Here is a 22,362-nt window from a genome sequence, read left to right as displayed (position 1 = left end):
ATTGATTAGTTTACCTTCAAGGCTTTCAGCATACCAGTAATTTCAATACACTACTTTCCTTTTTACAATATCTGCTTCGTTTGAGAGGCATTCAACAAAAATATGAAGACTCAGTAAAATTCATGCGACCAATTCTTTCAAAAGTGCATTAAGCAGAATCTGATCAGAAGTAACATACCCGACTGACGTCGGGTGAGTTTCTGTCCCATAAATTTAAGCTACACGGAACATGTTCGTTAGCCGCTTTTACATTAACAACAGACGTATGAGAGGATGTTCAGATTTCACTGATTGAGAGCCTGCTTTTGTAGGGGGCGTAACTAAATTCATTAAGGGTGTTTCCAATACCGTCACTAGAGTTTATAATGTACCACTAAAAGCACTAATGAAACTTAAGGTAAAAATGTGCCAATTTGGCGATATTTTAATTTGACATTTAGCAGTGGAATACGGCCTCTTGAGTTCAGCTGCTGATATTTGTCAAGGAGAGACCATCATAGATCACGCAACAATAAAAAGTTTTAATGACGTAAAAATCACTCGAAAAGTTAAAACGGTCAAGCAAAAACTTTGAATGAAAAAGAATTGTTTACAAAATTTGCTTCGTTTTAGAGGCATTAAACAAAGTAAAATTCATGTGAACCAATTCTTTGAAAAGTGCATTCAGCAGAATCTGATCACAAGTAACATAACCGACTGACGTCGGGTGAGTTTCTCCCATCAATTTAAATTTAAAAAATTACCAATTTGGCCACAATATCCAATCGACGTTTAGTTTATAACTGCCGCAAATTCAATTCAATTGCTTCAAATCCAGAAGATCGATAAAGTCACGCACAAATCAATTCCTACGTGAAAAAATCACTTGATCGTCAGACGAGAAAAATGTCAGACAATACTGTAATAATTGCGTAGTTTTTCTTGTAAATTAAAAAATTTGTGAAAAGTTTAATCGAACTCTAAAAAGGAAATGATTGTTTTGTGAGCAAAAGATCAAAAAGACAATTTTTAACGCATTGATTAGTTTACCTTCAAGGCTTTCAGCATACCAGTAATTTCAATACACTACTTTCCTTTTTAATCAAAAACCTGTTTTAATTGAACTTGATATCGCCTACTTGTAGTCGATAGATCAAAATGATTCACTGCAAAAGTCCTGGCTTTCCGCACAAAATATTTGAGCCAGTTTTGCGTGCCTTCCAGACCGACGAAATGCTATGATCAAGGCAGAATACTTTATAACGACTGTCCGGGTGATATAATTTAGTCTGGCGTATAGGCTGGAAAACCTTTCGCCTCGGCTCGGGTGCAAACCCAACTCCCCGGACAAAAATCCGTACCATTTACTTATTAAGCTACACGGACCATGTTCATTAACCGTTTAAAAATTACCAATTTGGCCACAATTTTCAGTCGTCGTTTAGTTTATAACTGCTACCAATTCAATTCAGCTGCTTTAGAAGATCAATAGGGTCACGCACAAATCAACTCCTACGAGAAAAATTCACTCGATCAGTCAGACGAAAATTACAGACAATACTGAAATAATTGCGTAATTTTGTTTGTGAATTAAAAAATTTGCAAGAATTTTAATTAAATTCCAAAAAGTCTAGCTAATTTATACACAATGTCAACAACTACACAGCAATAATTAGGCAAAAAAATGTTTATAGATATTGCTTGTAAAATAGAGTTCGGAAATCGATAATCAATTCTTTCAGCTTTTACAGCTTATTTATAAAAACAGCATTATGAGCAATTTGATCCACTTCAATTATATTTAAGATGACGCTCTATGCCTTTCCGGTTTCAACAATTGATCCATTACGCGATTTTTTGATGCCCAAAATGCAGCCGTAAATAGTTAAGATAAGCTCCAATTTACTTCATACAACTGGTTGAATACAAGCTTCACAGAAAATAGGGCGACATATTTCTGGGCGGGGTCTTTCTCTGGTTGTCTGGTACAGCGTTGAACAACTTTGTCTGTTTGTCACTTACTGAATTGATTTCCAAAATGGCAGCAATATTACCACACCTGAAACAAAATCCATTTTTTAAGATGAAACAGAACTCTTTTTGACATATGTCATTGACATGAAATGTCTTCACAGACAGTTTGCAAACAGTAAGATATTCCATTGAACATGATATTCTCTGTCCTGGTTAGAATAAAAACTTCTGAATTCTGCAGTTTTAGCATCTCTCCAAAAAGTGATCGACTTGAGTTTTTTTCTTCTAATCTTCAGTCGAGGCCTAGCAACAATAATAAATCGATTCTTTACGAGTATAATTATGGACAGAATATTCCCCCCTCAAACAACCACAATGCTCCAAAATAGACTTGGTTTCTGTAGCATATAGACAGGAGCAGATGCGAAGCTGAATCGATGCGTAATTCATCTGAAGATGATTTCTTTATTAATAGCAGCCTTGAACTGATCTCAGCCAAGAGTGCGAAACAATTTAAAAAGTAAAAAAGTAAAGTCCACTAATGTGATGAAATGAGCAGGTAGATCGCCACAATGCCTACAAAAGACACTTGGTGTGTGGAATATAGTTCGCAATAGATAGAGAACTGAGTTACTGAAGTTTTCCAAACAAACTAAACTATAAAATTCAATTTAAAATTTCAAACATTAGCAGACAAATCCTTGTTTTTATTAGAACAAAAAAAATTCGCGGCGTTATTCAAAAAAGCCTTCATCAGATACATAGGAATTTCTCATGACCCTAATATTAGTGTTAACAGTCATTCATAGAGTTAAAAGAAGTTTAAAGACTGGCATGCAAAGATAAACATAGCCGGCAGATTGCCGGAAAATAGCCGCGATAGACGCTTCAAGCCTTCCATGGATTTGAAGCAACTAAAAAAGATAGACAGATTGACCACCAGTCCTTTAATAGACCACTAGACTTTTCGGGTTAGATCCGGTCTGTCATTTTTATGAGACACATACGCTCTATAAGGAAAAAGCCCTAAGGGAGCTTTTTCAAAAATATTTGAATCCATAAACTCAAGACTCTAATGCTCAAGAATTAGGGAAATTACGCTTGGCAATACTTAGATGCACACTATTGATCTTTATCTAGTAAATTGTCATAAAATTTAAAGTTCATTAAGTGATTTCACAAGTTATTTTTTTAAGTGAGGTAAGTTCCCAGTAACTTCACCACTCGAAGTACTTGAAGGACTACCAAACGCGGCTAAGGGTCTCTAATAAAACTTGATGCCCGCTGAGATTTACCTGTTTATCCCGTTTTAGAAGCTCAGTCATCAAAGTCAAGAAAGTCAGGGTAAGACAAAACAAAAATCTGTTAGACGAAGTAAAAAAACATAGGACAAGTCCTGACGTACAATTCAAAGAACTTTCATTGACTAAACAGAAATATAGACCTAGAACGGACTATGAAAGGATTGGGAACACCATTTAGAAAATCCGACCCAAAAAATTGAAAAAACAGCAAAAATCACTAGCGAGAAAGCGAATTTTTCTCACTCTACTTTAAATTTAGAGCGAAAAAATTTCACGCCGCAAAACCACTCGATTTTTCGCTCCACATCCTGTTACGACGCGACCAAAATCACTACTCCAATTTGACTTCAAAAATCATGAAAATGTGTGAACAGATCTTAAAAAAAAGACAGCGCCCCAAAACAATTCAAATTCTTTGAATTGTAAAAAAAGTAGGAGCGCTATAATAGCCGCATGAATTTGCTGACGCGGCTATTAAACATAACCGACGAACGTCGCGGCTCGCAGGGTTACAGGTGGAATGAGAGTTGCATTGGGTTCCAAGATCTCGTCTTCTCAGCAACTTCGGTGAATGAATATTACGAGACTAACAGAACTCTATGACAGATGCTAAGCGACTGACTGCCCTCCGGGCTTCACATATTTATCCAAGGGAGTCGAAAGCGTCAAAGAGAAAAAATCTATCAAGCAGAAATTGCATGAAAAGATGACAAGACTAAAAAAATTTCAAATATTTGCTGCAAATTTTGCTTGAGAACTAACACCTAACTCGCGAGGTGCGCAGCCTGAACAAAATGTTCAAAAATGATTGCCAGACAACCAAACGAAAACAACGTAGCCTCAGAATTCCTGAAACACGACTTTTTAGAAAAACTTGAGAAACTACTAATAGCGAAAGTCCATGCCATGCCTCAACAAAATACCGATTCCGATTAAAGGAAGAGAAGGAACAGAAAAACGATGAAAAATGATTGTTGTACAAAAACATTTCAAAAGTGCTAACTATTTTGATTGGATTTCGTGCTATCTATACTTCTTTTTCTTAATGAGGATGTAGGGGCTAGCCAAAACATATTACAGATCTGAACCAAGACTTAAAAGAACAAAGTTCAAGTAGCGGGCGTCTAAAATTGGGCTTTATGGGTTAAAAGAAAGCTCCTCAACTCACCAACAGAAAAATTAGATTACACAAACCAAGCAAATCCACATAAAGTTGAGAATTTTTAAAACGGAATATATATTGTAGATAATCTGGTCAATAAGCTAACGCAAGCCTGTAATTAATACAAAAAAGAACTTTTTTGAAGCTTTTGGACAAACGACAAGCAGACGCAAGAACATCAAAAACGAATGATCTTCAAAGCAAACTTATGATGAAGTCTTTTAATATTATTCTCCTCGGAAATATTTTTTGTTGCTAAAAAGATCCGAGAACCCATCAGCAAGATAGGCTGACGATTAACTGGCGCAAAAAACACGTTGAAAGATTGCAGTCACAGAATTAAATCAGCCGGTAAACTACAGGAAGATAGCCGCCGTTCACGCGCTTGGCGCACAGCGGGATTGAAACGCGAAACAAAAACGTTTTGAAATTTTTAGAGGATTATTTTGTTAGTCAAAAGGTTCTAATTGTTCATACTTGGTGTGCAGCTTCAGTTAGAATCTGAAACTAATACTTAATGCAGCTTTTAAACAAAGCTATTAAGCTTAAAACTAATGTCAGCCAGCAACGGTTCTAATGAACTATGATAACCAAATACGCTAAGACATAACGACCGGTTTTATTGGTTTATCCCCTTTCTTTCAATTTTGTACTCTTGACCGTATTAACCGTATTCACAACATTGCGTCATTCAATGCCTGAAAAAAATTAAAATGCATTCAGTAGAAACAGTGAGTGAAGTCAGCCACGAGTCAAGCGTCAAAATCGTGAAAATCGTGACTTATGTAAAACGAAAGGAGTGATCGAAGAGTAAAGCAAATATAAAAAAACAAAGCGCCTGAATAATAGCCATTGAGAGGCTCACGGCGGCTATTTAAAGAAAACAACAAAAACTTTTGTTTAAATATGAACTTAATTAACACATTCGTTACCTTCAAAGGCAATAATTTCTACAGAATGAGCTAATTCATGCCTAAAACTACAACATGGCAAACCAGCAGGCCACAAGGAAAATTTCGGGTCTCAAACTAGCCAAACCCATGGCAAAAACTGATCTAAACATAGAAAAGCACAGTGCCGAAAATGTTGGAATCACTTTCAATGTACATTATGTCATGCTAAAATCTATCCAAACTATAAGTTTGAGCTTTGAAAGATTTTCGTTGTCACCTTAAATTTATAAAACTTGAAAAGAAACAAAAAACAATAAAAATTGGTTGTTGTCAAAACATTTTTAAAGTACTAGCTATTTTGACTGCATTTTGTGTTATGCATACACCTGTTGACTAATCAGAGGATTCAGGGCTAGCAACAAACCCAAAAGGCATTAGAGATGTTAACTAAGGATGTTAACTGAGGGCGTCAACAATAGGGCTTTATGAGCTAATCCCGTTTTCAGCTTGATTTCGATTTTCGATACTGACTCTGATCACATCATAATGCATTCCTCAGCAACTGCTGCTCAAAAGCATTTTGAGCGGAATGAGCAAAGAATAGAATTCGCCTAGAGAAGTCCAAAAAAAATTATGCAAAATGTTTGACCTAGGGCAAAACGAAGCAAACTTTAGTTCGACGAAGTGAAAAAAACATAGCAATCCAAAGAATTGAATAAAAAACTTGAAAGCTCCACAACTCAACAACAGAAAAATTAAATAACACAAGCCAAGCAAAATGTACATAAAATTGACAATTATCAAAACGGAATTTGTATTTTAGGTAATCTGGTCAATAAGGTAACGGGAACCGATAATTGATATAGAAAAATATACAAGTTTTTGAAGTTTTCGGAAAAACGACAAGCAGACGCAAGAACATCAAAAAGCGAATGTTTGTCAAAGCAAATTTTTCATGAAGTTAATTGTCCTCAGAAACATTTTTTTGCTAAAAAGATCGTGAACCCATCAAGATAGGCTGATGATTAACTGGCACAAAAAAAACTGAAAGATTGCAGTCACAGAATCAGAACAGCCGGCTAACTACAGGAAGATAGCCGCTGTTCACGCACAGCGGGATTGAAACGCAAAATGAAGATAATAATTTAGAAGATTATTTTAATCGTCAAAAAGTTCTAATTGTTCATACTTGGTGTGCAGCTTCAGTTAGAATCTGAAACGAATACTTAATGCAGTTTGCTTTTAAACTGGAAGCTATTAAGCGTAATACTAATGTCAGCCAGCAACGGTTCTAATGAACGGTGATAAACTAATGCGCTAGGAATTAACGACCGGTTTTACCGGTTTATCCCTTTTCTTTTGATTTTGTACTCTTTTGACAATGACCGCATTCACAAAATTGCGTAGTTCAAAGCGTGAAAAAAAATAAAATTAATTCAGTAGAAACAGTGAGTAAAGTTAGCCACGAGTCAAGCGTCCAAATCGTGACTTATGTTAAACGAAAGGAGTGATCGAAAAGTAAAGCAATTAAAAAAAACAAAGCGCCTGAATAATAGCCATTGAGAGGCTCACGGCGGCAATTTAAAGAAAACAAAAACTTTTGTTTAAATATGAACTCAATTAATACTTTTGTTAACTTCAAAGGCAATAATTTCATCAGAAAGGGCTATTTCTTGCCTAAAACTACAACATGCAAAACCAGCAGGCCACAGTGAAAACTTCGCGTCTCATACGAGCCAAACCAAACACATGGCAAAAACTGATCTAAACATAGCAAAACAGTGCTGAAAATCTTGAACCACTTTTAATATACATCATAGCATGCTAAAATCTATCCAAACTATAAGTTTAAGCTTTGAAAGATTTCCGTTGTCACCCTAAATTTATAAAACTTGAAAAGAAACAGAAAAACAATGATAAAAATTGGTTGTTGTCAAAACATTTTTAAAGTACTAACTATTTTGATTGGATTTTGTGTTATGCATACACCTGTTGACTAATCAGAGGATTAAGGGCTAACAACAAACCCGAGATGCATTAGAGATGTAAACTAAAGATTATAAGAACAAAGTTAAATTGGAGGGCGTCAACAATAGGGTTTTATGAGTTTATCCCGTTTTCAGTTTTATTTCAATTTTCGATACTGACTCTGATCACATAATAATGCATTGCTGAATAACTGCTGCTCAAAAGCACTTTGAGTAGAATGAGTGAAGAATAAGATTAGCCTAGAGTAGTAAAAAAAATTATGCAAAATGTTTCATCTAGGGCAAAACGAAGCAAAATTTAGTTCGACGAAGTAAAAAAAACAGCATTCCGAAGAAATAAATAAAGAACTTGAAAGCTCCTCAACTCACCAACAGAAAAATCAGATTACACAAACCAAGCAAATCTACATAAAATTGACAATTTTTAAAACGGAATATGTATTGTAGATAATCTGGTCAATAAGCTAACGAGAACCTGTAATTAATACACAAAAGAACTTTTTGAAGCTTTTGGACAAACGACAAGCAGAGGCAAGAACATCATCGTCAAAGCAAATTTTTGATGAAGTCTCTTAATATTATTGTCCTCAGAAATATTTTTTTTGTTGCTAAAAAGATCCGAGAACCCATCGGCAAGATAGGCTGATGATTAACTGGCGCAAAAAACACGTTGAAAGATTGCAGTCACAGAATTAAATCAGCCGGTAAACTACAGGAAGATAGCCGCCGTTCACGCGGTTGGCGCACAGCGGGATTGAAACGCGAAACAAAAATGTTTTGAAAATTTTAGAAGATTATTTTGTTAGTCAAAAAGGTTCTAATTGTTCATACTTGGTGTGCAGCTTCAGTTAGAATCTAAAACTAATACTTAATGCAGCTTTTAAACAAAGCTATTAAGCTTAAAACTAATGTCAGCCAGCAACGGTTCTAATGAACTGTGATAACCAAATACGCTAAGACATATTGACCGGTTTTATCGGTTTATCCCTTTTCTTTCAATTTTGTACTCTTGACCGTATTGACGACACTGACCGTATTCGCAACATTGCGTCATTCCATGCCTGGAAAAATTAAAATGCATTCAGTAGAAACAGTCAGTAACGTCCGCCACAAGTAAAGCGTCGAAATCGTAATTTACGTAAAACGAAAGGAGTGATCGAAGAGTAAAGCAAATAAAAAACAGAAAGCGCCTGAATAATAGCCATTGAGAGGCTCACGGCGGCTAATTAAAGAAAACAACAAAAACATTTGTTTAATTTTGAACTGAATTAATAGTTTAGTTACCTACAAACGCAATAATTTCATCAGAATGGGCTATTTCTTGCCAAAACGTGGCAAACCAGCAGGCCACAGTGAAAATTTCGGGTCTCATACGAGCCAAACAAAAGGGCAAAAACGAATCTAAAGATAGAAAAACACTGTGCCGAAAATCTTGGAACCACTTTCAATATACATTAGGTCATGCTAAAATCTAACCACACTATGAGTTTAAGCTTTGAACGATTTCCGTTGCCACCTTAACATTATAAAACTTGACTCAAAAAATTTCAAAAACCTGATTCGGATAACAGAAACAGGAAAACTGGCAGACGCAAGAACATCAAAAAGCGAATGTTCGTTAAAGCAATTTTGATGAAATATCTTAATATTATTTGTGTAGAGAGACGACACAGGGCAAGGTATAAGTACCAATAAGCATTAGTAATGGTAACTAAGAACCAAGTTCAAGTAGCGGGCGTATAAACTTGGGCTTTATGTGTTTATCCCGTTTTCAGTTGGATTTTGCTCTTCGATACTGACTCTGTTCACTTTACATTACGTTGCGGAGCATCTGCTGTTAGAAAGCATTTCGAGCAGAATGAGCGAAGAATGAAACTAGCCCAGAGAAGTCAAAAATTTTTCACGCAAAATGTTGAACAAGCTGTGAACTAAGGCAAAGCTAATATACATAGTACGACGAAGTAAAAAACATAGGAACTCGAGTAGCATGATAGCCATATAAACTATAACTGAACTTTAAAAACCAAACAATCAAAAACTAAAATTGACAATAATAAAGACAAATGCTACATTCAGGGCTCGAAAGTGTTGCATTTGACTACCCTTCCGCTGAAAAAATTAAATTATTATTCCTCTAAGTTTCGAACAGAGCCGGCAGATTGCAGAAAAATAGCCACGATGGACCCTTGTGGCCTTCCATGAACTAAAACTGAAGAAATAAGATAGAAAGATCGGCCAACAGTCCTTTAATAGCCCACTAGACTTATTAGGTTATATTCGGACTGGCAATTTTATGACACATACGGTCTATACGCAAAAAGCCTGAAGGATCTTTTTCATAATTGATCTTAGAAATCAAATAATCAAGAATTAGGGCAAATAAGTTTGGCACTACATAGATGCACACTAATCACCTTTAAATGTTCTTAAAATTTAAAGTTTCATAAGTGAGTTCAAAAGTGCTTTTTTTGAGTGAGGTAGGTCAGGCAATTGGCCTAAAAGCAGAAATGACGTCACGTACACAAATTTCAACTGCAAAGCAGTAGTCAGTGAAGTCATTGAAAAAACAATTCCCAGAAGTCAGGTGGTAAGAATCACCGATGGAGACGACGAATTAAAAAAACATAGCAGGACAAGTCCTTAATTGCAATCCAAAGAATTGAATGAAAAACTTGAGAGCTCCTCAACCAGACAACATAAGAATGGAAGAAAAGCAAAAAATGCTTAATTTGCAAATTATCATGACAGAATTTGTATTGTAGATACCCTGATTGTTAAAATAACGAGAACCGATAATTAATATCCAAAATATTCAGCTTTTTGTACACAAAAAGAGCAGAAGCAAAACCACAAAAAAAGAACTTTCGCGAAAGCAATTTTTTAATGACATCTTTTAATATTATAAGTGCTATCGTCCTCAGAATCTTTTTCGTTCTGTTAAAAGAGTCGAGAACCCAGCAGCAAAACAAGCTGCTGATGAATTTGCAGAAACAATTGCAGTCGCAAAAACAACTGCAGTCCCAATTTCAAAACAGTCTCCAATTTGACGAAAAGACGCCGTTGATGCGCAAATCGGGATTGAAACAGAAAAAGAAGAGATAAAATTGACATATTTTTTTCTAAGCGTCAAAAAGCGTTCTAAGTTGGTGTTCTTTATCAGTTAGGTTCTGAAACTATAATTATTTCAATTTTTCAACTGAAAGCTATTAAGCTTACTACTGATGTCAGAAGGCAATGGCCAGCAAATTGTTATAAAGAAAAATGATAACTTAACGCACTATGACTTAATGACCGAATTTTATCAGTTTATCCCGTTTCATTTGACTTTGTGCTCTGTTGGCATTGACCGTAATTGCGCAATTCAATGCGTGAAAAATTTAAAATGCATTCAGTAGAAACATTGAGTGAAGTCAGTCACGAGTTAAACGTGAAAATTGTGGCTTACCTAAAACAAAAATTGTGGTCAAAAAGTAAAGCGAATTTTAAAAAAGGAGAGCGCCTAAATAATAGCCCTTGAGAAGATGACGGCCGCTATAAAATTTTTGTTAAAATTTGAAATTAAATTACTTTTGCTACGTTCAGCGACACTAATTTCATCAAAACCGGTTATGTCTTGTCTAACACTACAAATTGGCAGAGAAAAAATTTCGTGTCATATACGAGGCAAACGGAGGAAAGAAACTGATCCAAACACAGAAAAAAAAATCAATATTAAAAAAGCGCTAAACTTTGAAAATGCTTTCAAAATAGCTTTTGTCATGATAAAATCTATTCATTACAATGGGGTTAAGCTTTAAAAGAATTTCTTTGCCCCTATGATTTGAAAAATTTCATTAAAAAAAGTTTCGTATAACTAATAAAAAGTTGCTGAAACTTGTAATTATTTTATCACTAAAGTTATCGATTGTCGCAAATTGAAGCCTGAAAAGCGTTTAATTGGTCACCAAAAAAAATCAAAAAACGTTCAAAATTTAAAAAACATAACCAAGTGACGTCGGGCGAATAGCTCTCAAACCATAGGCGAGAGGTTGGCTTCGTCAGTAGCTAGCCACAGTTTAGTGAGACTAGGTTTAGCTTGATTCGGATCTGCAACTTTTAGAGCCTTATTAGTAAAAAAAAATCAAACAAACTGATATTTTCAAAATTTGCGAAGTATTGCAAAATTTTAAAAGAGCCTCCAAATTTCTCAGTAAAAATGTTCAAAACTCATTTTTTTTCTCTTTGGAGTTATGTCAAGTAATCCATCTTAAGGACTTGAAAAACTTCCTTGGGCAGTAATGATCGTTGCACTCAGAAAAGGACAAAAATATTCAAAAATTTTAAAATCTTAAAATGAAAGATATTAAAATCTTCAAAACCATTTAATTGTCTGAAAAGACTATCCATTATCCCTAATTCAAGCACTAAATACTGTCACTGGCTCAAAGATCCAAAAACTTGGAACCTGATAACTTTCTGAAAATTTCAAAACTAAATTTTATTAAAAATGCTGAAACTTGAGTCACTAAAATTTTGATAACCATTCCATTAACTCTAGGAACTATGCGACAGCCTTGTGGGAGTTCCCAAGGACCCTGGTTCCGCAAAAGAAAATATTCGAAAAGATTCAAAAAGTTGAAAAAATGCAAATTTATTAAAATCTTCAAAAACATTCCATTACATCTAGAAGCTATTCAGTAATTTGTAATCAAACCCTAGAACCCCAGATTAGGTGGCTCCTGAGGCTAAACCAAAAAAGACAACAAATTCAAAAAACTTAAAAAATGCAAGTTGCATAAAAAAATTGCTAAAATTTGTAATAATAAAAGTTGAAAACTAATCTATGGCCGAAAACAATTTTCCAGTAACTTATTATCAGACCCTAGCGGAAATTTTCTGTTTGGCTAAAAATCTGAATAATGACAACAAATGTCAAAAAAATAGAGTTTTGAAAAAAAAAATGCTGCAATTCGTGGTGCTCAAATCTTGAAAAACATTCCATTACATTTAAAAACTATACAGTAACCTTTTATCATACCTTAAAGGAGGTTCCTCGGCTCTTGAGGCTTGAGAAACCTTAAAACTGACAAAAATTTTCAAAAAAAATGGAAAAACAATAAAAAAAATTTCGAGGGTTGGGTCAACAGTGGGGGTATCTTCCTCAACCTCTAAGAACCGCCCTTCACACTATATGTATCAGTTTGAGCTGAAACAGAGCTGAAAGGCTCTAAGTTTACTTAATGCTCGCTGGGCGCTACCTGTTTATCCGTTTTTGAGGATGAAAAATCAAAAGCGTCAAAAAAAATCGGTCAAGCGAGAAATCGCAAAAAGACCAACAGGACTAATATAATTGCTACGAACTTCGTTTGAGAGCAATTGAACACTTAAGAATTAGCAAAATCAATTAAAATTTGCAAAAATATTGACATCCAGAGAGTGAAAATCACTTATGTGTTCTTAAAAACATTCCCCAAAACCCATCTTCAAGCCTTAAGATTCTTTTAAAATGGCCCTAAAAAAATGAAAAATAAAAAATACAAAAATTTTTCATGAAAACTGGAAAATATTAGCAAAAAAAAGCTTTGTACTTGCTGTCAAAGTTGGCAAAAACAACAAAAAAAAGAAACCTAATACAATAGCATGAAAAACATTTTGCATAGTATAATAGCCATATGAACTATGGCCGACCTTTAAAAACATAGCCGGCAGATTGCCGGAATAGTTGCGAAATAGACTTGCGTGCTGTAAAATACAGATGGAAAAAGATACAGAAGTGAGTTGATAATAGTTATCGCCGCCTATAAAACTTACACGTTTATTTCAAAGGAGGTTGTTTTTGGGTGCAAAAAAAGTTTCCCTGTAGCGTCTCGAACCGGTGATCTCCGGATTAACAGCCAGTCCCCTTAACCACTCGGCTGTCGGACCATACAATCTGTTTTCTTACAATCAACTTTGTTTTAGGAACAGATTCTGTTTCTGAATAACCGCAATTTAGGTCACGCAGAAAGCGTGAAATCAAGCGCGAAAAAGCCATTTAAGCAGTGACGAGACAGAATGTTCTAGAACAAATGTAAAACGAAAATAAAGCGTCAGACGACGAAACAAAAAAAAAGCAAGAGCACCGCAATATAGCTACGCTCAGCTTACAGCTTCGCAGCTATAATAATCAAATAATTATAAAACAAAAATTGACAATAATACAGACAAATTTCTGCATTCACAGCTCAGAAGTGCGGCATTTGACTACCCTTTCCGTGAAAAAATCAAATTCATTACTCCTCTAAGATTCGAACATAGCCGGAAGATTGCCGGAAAATAGCCACGATAGAACCTTGTTGCCTTCAATGAACTGAAACTGAAGAAATAAGATAGACAGATCGGCCACCAGTCCTTTAATAGACCACTAAGACTTTTTGGGTTATATTCGGAGTGGCAATTTAAAGAGATATACGGTCTATAAGGAAAAAGCATAAAAGAGCTTTTTCAAAACTGATATTCGAAATCAAAAACTCAAGAATAATAATCAAAAATTATGGCAAATAAGTTTGGCAATATTAGATGCACACTATTAACTAGTAAATGTTGTGTACACTATAAACTAGTACATAAGTGAGTTCAAAAGCGCTTTTTTTGATTGAGGTAGGGGAGGTAATTGGCCTTAAAGCAGAAATGACGTCACGTACACAAATTTCAACTGCAAAGCAGTAGTCAGTGAAGTCATTGAAAAAGTTCATTCCCAGAAATCAGGTGGTAAGAATCACCGATGGAGACGAGTCCTGAAGTACAATTCAAAGAATTTTCATGGACTAAACAAAAAACTAGACCTGGAACAGAATATGAGTGAGTTGGGAAAACGATTTTTTTAAAAACATAGATTAAAAAAACAGAAAATCAATGTCAAAATGCCGCATAAGAAAAAACAACCAGAAACCAGAAACGAAAATTTGGTTGATACAAAAAACTAGGCCTAGAATTTCACGCCGCAAAACTACTCGCTTTTTCGCTTCACTTCCTGTTTCGGCGTGACCAAAAATCACTATTCCAATTTGACTTCAAAAATCATGAAAATGTGTGAAAAGATCTTTAAAAAAAGACAGCGCCCCAATACAATTCAAATTGGTTGTATTGTAAACAAGTGAAGGCCAATAATAGGCCCAGCTATTGCTGTGCGGCTATTAAAAACTCTTTTGTTTATAAAAAAGGAGAACGCTTGAATAGTAGCAGTTTGAGTAGCTAACGGCAACTATCATCCAAGACAGTCGCAGTAGCTACGCTCAGCCAACATCTTCGCAGCTAAAACGATGTTAAAATGTAGAAGAAATGTCATGAGTCCAGATATGATTTCAATGTTAAGTTCTATTTACCTGTAGCAGTAATTGGGTGCACTCCACACAGTAATAAGGGTGTCATCGAACATGTACTTATAGCCCTCTTGAACAAGTTGGTGTGCCCGACAGATCAGCTTCAGGTCATTCAAGTGAATGAATTCCTGGCAACAGAAGGGGGCAAAATAGACATCAGCTAGTGAAGATTGCAACAGTGAAGGTATTATTCACTGATATGTTAAATGCAAGAGACATATGTTGAAATCAGCCATTATAAAATCAATATTTTTCATGTGATCTAGCAATATCAAAACACACACTAATCTTCAATTTCCCTAGCGCATCATTTCATGTTTCTGCTAATTCAGGAAAAATGCTCCCATTTTCGCAGTTTTTAGACAGTCAGAACAAGATTTCACAACTTTGACATTACAAGGTAATAATACTAAAACCCTTTGCTACTTTTCTTGCATTTTTGCCGTTTATCTTTTACAAAGCTGCCATTTGGTTTCACATCAGCAGCTCAAACTCATAAATCAACAGCTGCTTACATCGACAACTTGTTTTCCGAACAGCCATCCGGCCCCTCGTGGACTGATGTTCCAGGCTTTCATACCATAGCCAGTGTCACCGTCTTCGGGGTCACTCCAGACCAGGTCACAGAATGCACCTTTGTGGGGAATCTCCTGAACAAACATCACAACTCAGAACCAGTATCAGCCATCACACAATCATTTACAGCTAAGCGTTAATTTGTTGCAATTTTTTGCACAAATTACGTTCCATAGTTCTTATCATTCGCTTAGAATTCAGGAGAACACCTTTAGGAAGTTTTCAGTGGGATAGAAGAGAAAGAAATTTGTAATGAGAAAACTTCAAGTCAAGGTTCGAGATACAGGATCAAGATTTAATAGTTCAATTAGTTCAATTGTGTAATGCGTTCAATTGTGTTCCATTCAGATGTGTAATGCGTAAGTAGATCACTACAAAATCAGGAGGTCAAATCGGTCTACAAAATTGCTTACAAAAAAGACAACACAGAGCACAAAACTTGATTTCTGTTTTATTTCAGTTGATCACTCGATGCTCTTCCTAACGGTTTCTTTTTGGAATTGTAGTGCAAACTAACCTGATTTCTGTCGATAGTTCTGATTTGATCCAATGTGTTGATTTCTGGGGAGAGGCCTCCGTGTACACATAAGATCTGGCCATCTATCAGAGCAGCCACTGTCATCAAGTCAAACACCTGCAGCACAAATATCTCAATTTCTACTCAATTCCTCATATCACAATCGAACACAATTAACTATACTCAGGTTAAATAAATCGCAAATTGAGCTCACTTCTATGTATTAGCGAATCTAAAGCCAAAATCTTGCATCACTGCATACCAATTAATGAAAAACAATTTAAAATAAATTTGCCTGAATTCAGCATTCGTAAGTGATTTTGAGCCCAATCTTATCTATTTAAATTCCACACAAAACATCAAAAACTTCTATCGATTCCAAATATCATGAGCGTGGAATATACAATCACGATAGATATTTGAAACATAAAAAAGTGGGAAATGTGCTAGTTAGAAATGCAAAATTGAATTTCGTAGTTTGTTATACTCCTGTTTGTTAATGAGAAGATACTGGGACTAGTATAACACCAATAAACATTAAAACATGCTATCTAGCACAAATACTGCAAACTTTGTTTCAGCAATAAAACACCACGCGCTCCTACAAATTGGAAAATGACAAACCTTGCAGCAATACCTCCATGCATTAGCGTTGCCATATTTGGAAATGCACTCATCATAGAACCCGTACACCTGTGTAATCTGTCTGGTTTCGTGATTTCCCCTGAGAAGCACAATCCTCTCACTGTACTTGAGTTTCAACAGCAGCAATCGGGTCAAAGTCTCCAAACTGTAGTAGCCCCTGTCTACAAAGTCACCAAGGAACACATACTTTGTGTCTGCCACCTGACCTCCAGTTCTAAAAAGGGAAAGATGCATATAACTCACTATCTAAGATTGAGTCAATATTTATTCTCAAATATACTGCAGGTTTATTTCAAACCAGTGGAACAACAGGTGGCTCAATAAGTGACTCGTTATCGCTTCGTGTCGCGACAATTGCTCGCACGCGGAGATTAAAATGTGTTTGCTTTAATGCATCATTTTCTCCCATTTTTCTGGCACAGAAATTTCAAGTACATCATTCGAACGCTGAAATTAATTCCAGAAATCATTTTGACTGGTTTTGAATGATTCGATTATTGTGACGTCGCTTCTTAGTATAAAGAACCTAAAATGCAACATTTGTTCCAGAATACACGTTAAAAATAGTACGACTACTCTGTGTGGCACAAAACGTTACTCCTAGAGCAACTACCAGCAGCTGGTTTTCAGTTTTGTCCTTTGCTATCATTATTATTATCCATAAAAACAGAATTCAGCAAGGCTGGGCGATTGCCAGAACATTGCTGCGATAGCTTCGTATATCTGCAGTCTCAAAAAGATTTAAAAACAGAGTGAAAAAGCGAAGTTTCTCTTTTTATTATTTGCCAACATTTTATATTTCGATTACAAATCATCTGTATAACTTACTGGTGTATTCTATTAACTGCTCTCAAATAAACGTCAATTACATGGACATACACTTAGCTGACATTATTTCCCTGCACTAAAGTAAAGTTAACCTGAAACTGAGGAAAGTAAATTTTGAGAATGAGGTAAGTCAAGTGACCAAAAATTTAATCACACAGTAACAAAAACTCGCTCCAGTAAAAGTGAAAAACGTCACGCACGCAATTTAGTCAAATAGTCGTAAGAAAATGAGGAAAAAGAAAGGCATAGTCGAAAGAATTTCGGGAGCGGCTCGATGCGTCTTATCATAACCAACAACATATCAAAACACAACGCATTCAGGAGACAACGAAAATGAAAAACTCTAAATATTCCTAAATCGGTTGAAAGAAAAAGCATTTCGAGCAAAACCTGGTCCTGAGAACCAGAAGTAACCGTTATTGAACCCAAAGAAATCTTTTTTATAGTCGAGAACCACCCTCTACCTGTCCATTGCTGACTGAGATACACAAAAACTTACAAATAAGGCGAAAACTGAAACATTGACATCATCTAACAAAGCAGATAAACAACCAATTAAATGGAAAATCTACCAAAATGACAAAAAAGGATTAAAACTTTACAAGACTCCACAGATAAAACTTTTGAAATCTCCAGTCGTTGTATCATTAGAAAAAAACTTTTAGGTAAAAAAATTTTAGACGGACAAACAATGACTGATTCAAAAAGTTTACCGGGGTTCAGATTCCCAAATAACAGGTTTTGAAACTCAGATCCCTGGTACTCATTATGCGACAAAAACTTTACATCAGAAAAGCACAAGAAAAATTATCTGAAAAAATGAATTTTAAAAAATTGTTAGGACCAAAAATGCGATTACTAAAAAAATTATCGGTTTTGGCTTCACAAAATCTCAAAAGCTTTTGGTTCCCTCTCAGAGAAGAAGTCTTTGACGAAACATTCATTCTTACAAAATTTAAACGTATCAGAAAAAGACTAAGGACACAGATTGAAACTACAACGCAAAAACGTTACTTGGAAACATAGGCTGGCCCGAAGGCACCTTTCTGGAAGTAAAAGTAAATAAAATGCATTTCCTAATAGTGAGTTCATTTCACTAAGAACTCACACATATTACATGCAATAAACATGATTAAACAAAATAATTAAGGCTGAAATCTTGAACGCAAAAAAAGCACAGCAAAAATTAGGTTTTATGTTCCCAAATTAATACAAATAGTTGCTCGAAACGAGTTGTAAACAGCATGATTCGAATCAACAAAAAGTAACAAAAGCAGTAAAAAGGAAAACCTAAACCTAATTATTTTTTAAAAAAACAAAAAAATATATAAGCAACAAGTAAATTTAGCATTGCCAATCCAACAAATTGAACTTAATTTTTCTACATAAAACGGTTGGAGCCGAATTTTAAAAATAAACATTAGATTGTAAAGATTTATAAGAAGTTCAAAAACTCCAACTATCAAACAAGTTTTTGTTAAATTTCACGCTGCTTATGCCATGAAATAAATCAATTATCAATAGCAGAACAATAAAATTCTAAAGCTTAATAAAAATACTGATTACAACTAAGCAGACTAAAATGCGAAGGGAGAAGTCAAGAATTGGACAAAAACATCCAGATTGGATTCATCAATGAAGTTTTAAAGAAAAACAGCTCGAATCAAAAAGAAACGAACGGAACGAATGAGTTAATAAAAGTCCGTTACACTGACCACATGGAGGTTCGATTAACGCATAAAAATAAAGAACTTATACGTAAAAACGCGAAAATTGGCAACAAAATAATGAGAAACATGATCCAATTTTGCTCTTGAAGCGCATTCTTGTGCAGTCTAAAACAGTTTTTCATAGCCTACGGTGGGTAGATAATACTTCGGCTTTAACCAAAAATTATTTTGCAAGATGGACGAGTAGCAGCCAAAAATGGTTAGCTCTGCACGTGACGAAAAAACTAATTAAATGCTAAAAGTAATTCATTCAAAGAAGCACACATGCACAAAAAAAATTTCTCGCTTAACGAAAATTAGTTCACACTTCAATTTTACTTACTCTCGCGTAACGGTCCAAACGCCGCCTGAGTACATGGCATTTCCGGTTAAAAAAACAAGAAAACCAATACTCCTTTGCGAGTCTAAAAAACCAAGACAGGAAAATAATCAATTAGATAAAAAAAATATTAGAAGAATTTCGATATATCTTAACATTTTATGAACAAAAATCAATCTTAATCAATACTTAGAGAGAGAGAGAGAGAGAACCATTCCAATCTCTTAACAAACCGTAGCATGAGCTCAAAAACGGATGACTTAAATCAATTATCTCAAGAAACAAGATCAGCGTTTGAACCCCACTCGTTGAAAAAAAATTGTTAACCTAAAACAGGCAAGAATAGCATTTCCATGATTGCAATTTGCATGCATTTGCATTTAAACGATGAATCTTCCATGTGAAACCAACCAGGCAAAGAAAAGGGAGTGTGCCAGCCTTTCACAGGATTTCAAAAACAATGCTTAATTTTTTTTTACTATGCACCGAAATAGCAAGTCAACGGTATAATACTTCCAAGAGTTAAACCAGTAAGAACCGAAGATGACAATACAACAAAATTTAAATAAATACAAACAAAGGAGGTTTGAAAATTTTAATTTTAAATCACATTTAGCACCAACTTCTGAACTGCCATTGAAACCAAATCAGAAATATTGTGTTTTATCTTTATCGTCCTCGGTCAAAGACGATTGAAAATTAAACGGGTATTGAAAAACAGCAGTAAAGAGATACAAAGAAAAGCGCCCAATTTTTGCATTTTCTTGGGTTTCATGATCCCCCACATTAATTTGTCAATGAAACGGGGAATCTCATACATTAAAAAAGTTTCGATCTTAAACTGGCGATTAAGAAGTCATAAACGAGGCTTTCATTCTATAACTTTTCCTAAACAAAACCTGTTCTGACTTCGTCAACCACTGCGAACACTTCACATGGGGCTCAGCTCACTGCTTTTTTACGGAAAACAGGCAAACTGCTATCTGGATTTTCTCCATAACTACCTTTCTTAATTTTCTAGAATTCAGAGCAAATAAAGTTCTATCGATTTAAATTCCACCCATATAAAAATTGAGGCATACATAAATATACATGTTACTGAAAACGACCTTCAAAAAGGGGCAGTTTATGTCAATTTTCATTTGAAATTTTAGTTTTGTAGGAGTGCATTAAATGCCGCACGTGCAGAAATAATTCTCGTTGAGAGAATAATGTCGCGCCTACTGTTCTTGTTGTCACTCAGAATAAGGTATGAACATATTCCCTAATCTTTTATTTTCAGTTCAACCAAAAAACTTGCAGCATTTCCGGTTTCAACTGCAATATAATGAAATTATCGATCGAGAAAATCGGCAATACTCATCTGCGAAAAAAGGAGAACGCCAAAATAATAGCGCTCTGCAGATAGCTGCCTTCGGTTATGGAGAACCGAAAAATGCCAAATACAAAATTTAATAATCTGAATGAGCAAATAGGCTTGTGAGTGCAACTCACCTGAAAAGTTCTTCCAAATCGTAAAACTGTCCATGGATATCACCACACACTGTGACAGGCGAAGAGACAAACTGTACGTTAGACTCCTCTAGGAATATTTCACTAACTTGTTCACAGAGATGTTTGAAGTCATTTTCTGGAATGTACTTACAGTCCTTCACCAACTCTATCCATTTATCTACGTCGAACGACATTACGTAGATCTGAAAGAGATAAATCAACGCAACGTGTCACAGATAAAAAATAAGAATCAACTGTCCATCGGGACAATTTACAGGCTCAACGAAATGAAAACTTACCTCAGTATACTACCACATGAATTCAAATTTAGGAATACTAGCATTCACATGTAAGAAAACAGCATTTTGAAATCTGATATCTTCAAGAAATAGCCGTTTTCTCTAAGTTTCCGAGGATTAAACATTACATTAAAATTTTTTTTGGTAATGCTAATGGCAGCCAATGACGTCATCACAGCGAGTAGATCTACAAAGACTGCTCTTTGAATCTACTTATGTGACCTTTGTTGTTAGTGGAGCTGAAAAAATAACAAATGCACAAGATTTTTTTTTTAAAAAAATAAACTCCATATACTAAATGTATGTATGTTCTTAGGCTACTATCAGTTTATGCGTGAGATGCAAAATTTTGTCTAAGTTGTCACAGCTGTAAGATTTTTTAAAATATCAAATAATTTATTGCTCCTAGTAAGCTCAGGACTAATAAGGGCTGTCTGGCCCGTTACTTGAAATCTCAGGGTCATTTTATCAGTATTTATGATTGGACAAATTTACGTTAATTACTACTTTCGGTCTGTAAAGAAGTGCTATATAGTGGTCTCTCGCTGAACTTAAGAACGTTATAAACTACAATTGTAGATATAACGATTAAGATTCTGCCTTAAACTCAACTGAAGACAAATTTTGCTGACGATCACAGAAGCATAGTTCAGAATGTCAGCTCCATTTGTTAAAGTAAGTCAAACAATGAATAATACCATGACTACCAATATAACAATACTGACTGTTCTTTGCAAACAGAGGCCGGGTTGTGTCGATAACCACAAAAAATGCACAAAAAACAACTATTCAAGAAAATTCAATATATTTAGGGGACATTTAGGGGCTGTATTCCAACTCAGGATTTCAATGCAAACGTAGGCAGATCAAATTGAACATGCGATGAGAAAGGATTTTGACGATTACTGCCTACGTTGGGAAGTTAATCAGTACACTGTCCAGCGATAGTCTCATGTAACACAATTGATCAACCAAAATTAAAAGAATTAGGGGACACTCGGAATCGAACCGAGGATCTCTCGCTCTGCAGACGAATGCTTTACCACTCAGCTATGTCCCCGTTGATAATCCTGACTTCAGGTAGACCAATATGAATGTGATATTCTAAATGACGTCATTTCGATAACTCAATGAATTGTTCACTGTGCTACCATTTATTGAGCTTCTGTATAACTGTGATGCAATTCCTACGCTTCAAAAACAACAGATCTGATTTATTTGTTGTGTTCAAACAAACATTGACAATCCTACAAAATGATAGCAAGTTATTTATAATACGACTAAGGTTACCCATAATTGTGCTGATTATGGTCA

General features: G+C 35.1%; 1 protein-coding gene and 1 non-coding gene across 2 annotated transcripts; both read right to left on the bottom strand.

Moving 5' to 3' along the window:
- Positions 1–1,574: 1,574 nt before the first annotated feature.
- LOC142338246 (serine/threonine-protein phosphatase 6 catalytic subunit-like) lies at positions 1,575–20,948 on the bottom strand. The gene is made up of 6 exons (XM_075387917.1): positions 20,750–20,948; positions 16,358–16,592; positions 15,734–15,850; positions 15,156–15,290; positions 14,644–14,768; positions 1,575–2,038 (listed from the first exon to the last, which is right to left on the bottom strand). The coding sequence occupies exons 1-6, from the start codon at positions 20,941–20,943 to the stop codon at positions 1,912–1,914; spliced, it is 933 nt and encodes a 310-aa protein (XP_075244032.1). The 5' UTR covers positions 20,944–20,948; the 3' UTR covers positions 1,575–1,911.
- Positions 20,949–22,036: 1,088 nt separating this feature from the next.
- On the bottom strand, positions 22,037–22,108 carry Trnac-gca (transfer RNA cysteine (anticodon GCA)). The gene has a single exon. It is a non-coding gene; the product is annotated as a tRNA-Cys (tRNA).
- Positions 22,109–22,362: the final 254 nt, after the last annotated feature.

The sequence above is a fragment of the Convolutriloba macropyga genome, chromosome 4 (genome assembly GCF_964194025.1).
Source record: "Convolutriloba macropyga chromosome 4, txConMacr16.3, whole genome shotgun sequence".
Lineage (NCBI taxonomy): Eukaryota > Metazoa > Xenacoelomorpha > Acoela > Convolutidae > Convolutriloba > Convolutriloba macropyga.
The sequence above is the reverse complement of the archived record's forward strand: the minus strand, read 5'-3'. Positions and strand labels throughout refer to the sequence as shown.

Bases quoted from the DNA above. Each gene is read 5' to 3' on its own strand.
- LOC142338246 (XM_075387917.1), bottom strand. From the start codon at position 20,943: ATGTCGTTCGACGTAGATAAATGGATAGAGTTGGTGAAGGACTGTAAG. The intron at 15,851-16,357 runs GTTTGTCATTTT...TTTGTGCTGCAG, and splicing joins CATGGAGGTATTGCTGCAAG to GTGTTTGACTTGATGACAGT. The intron at 15,291-15,733 runs GTTAGTTTGCAC...ATGTTTGTTCAG, and splicing joins GAACTATCGACAGAAATCAG to GAGATTCCCCACAAAGGTGC.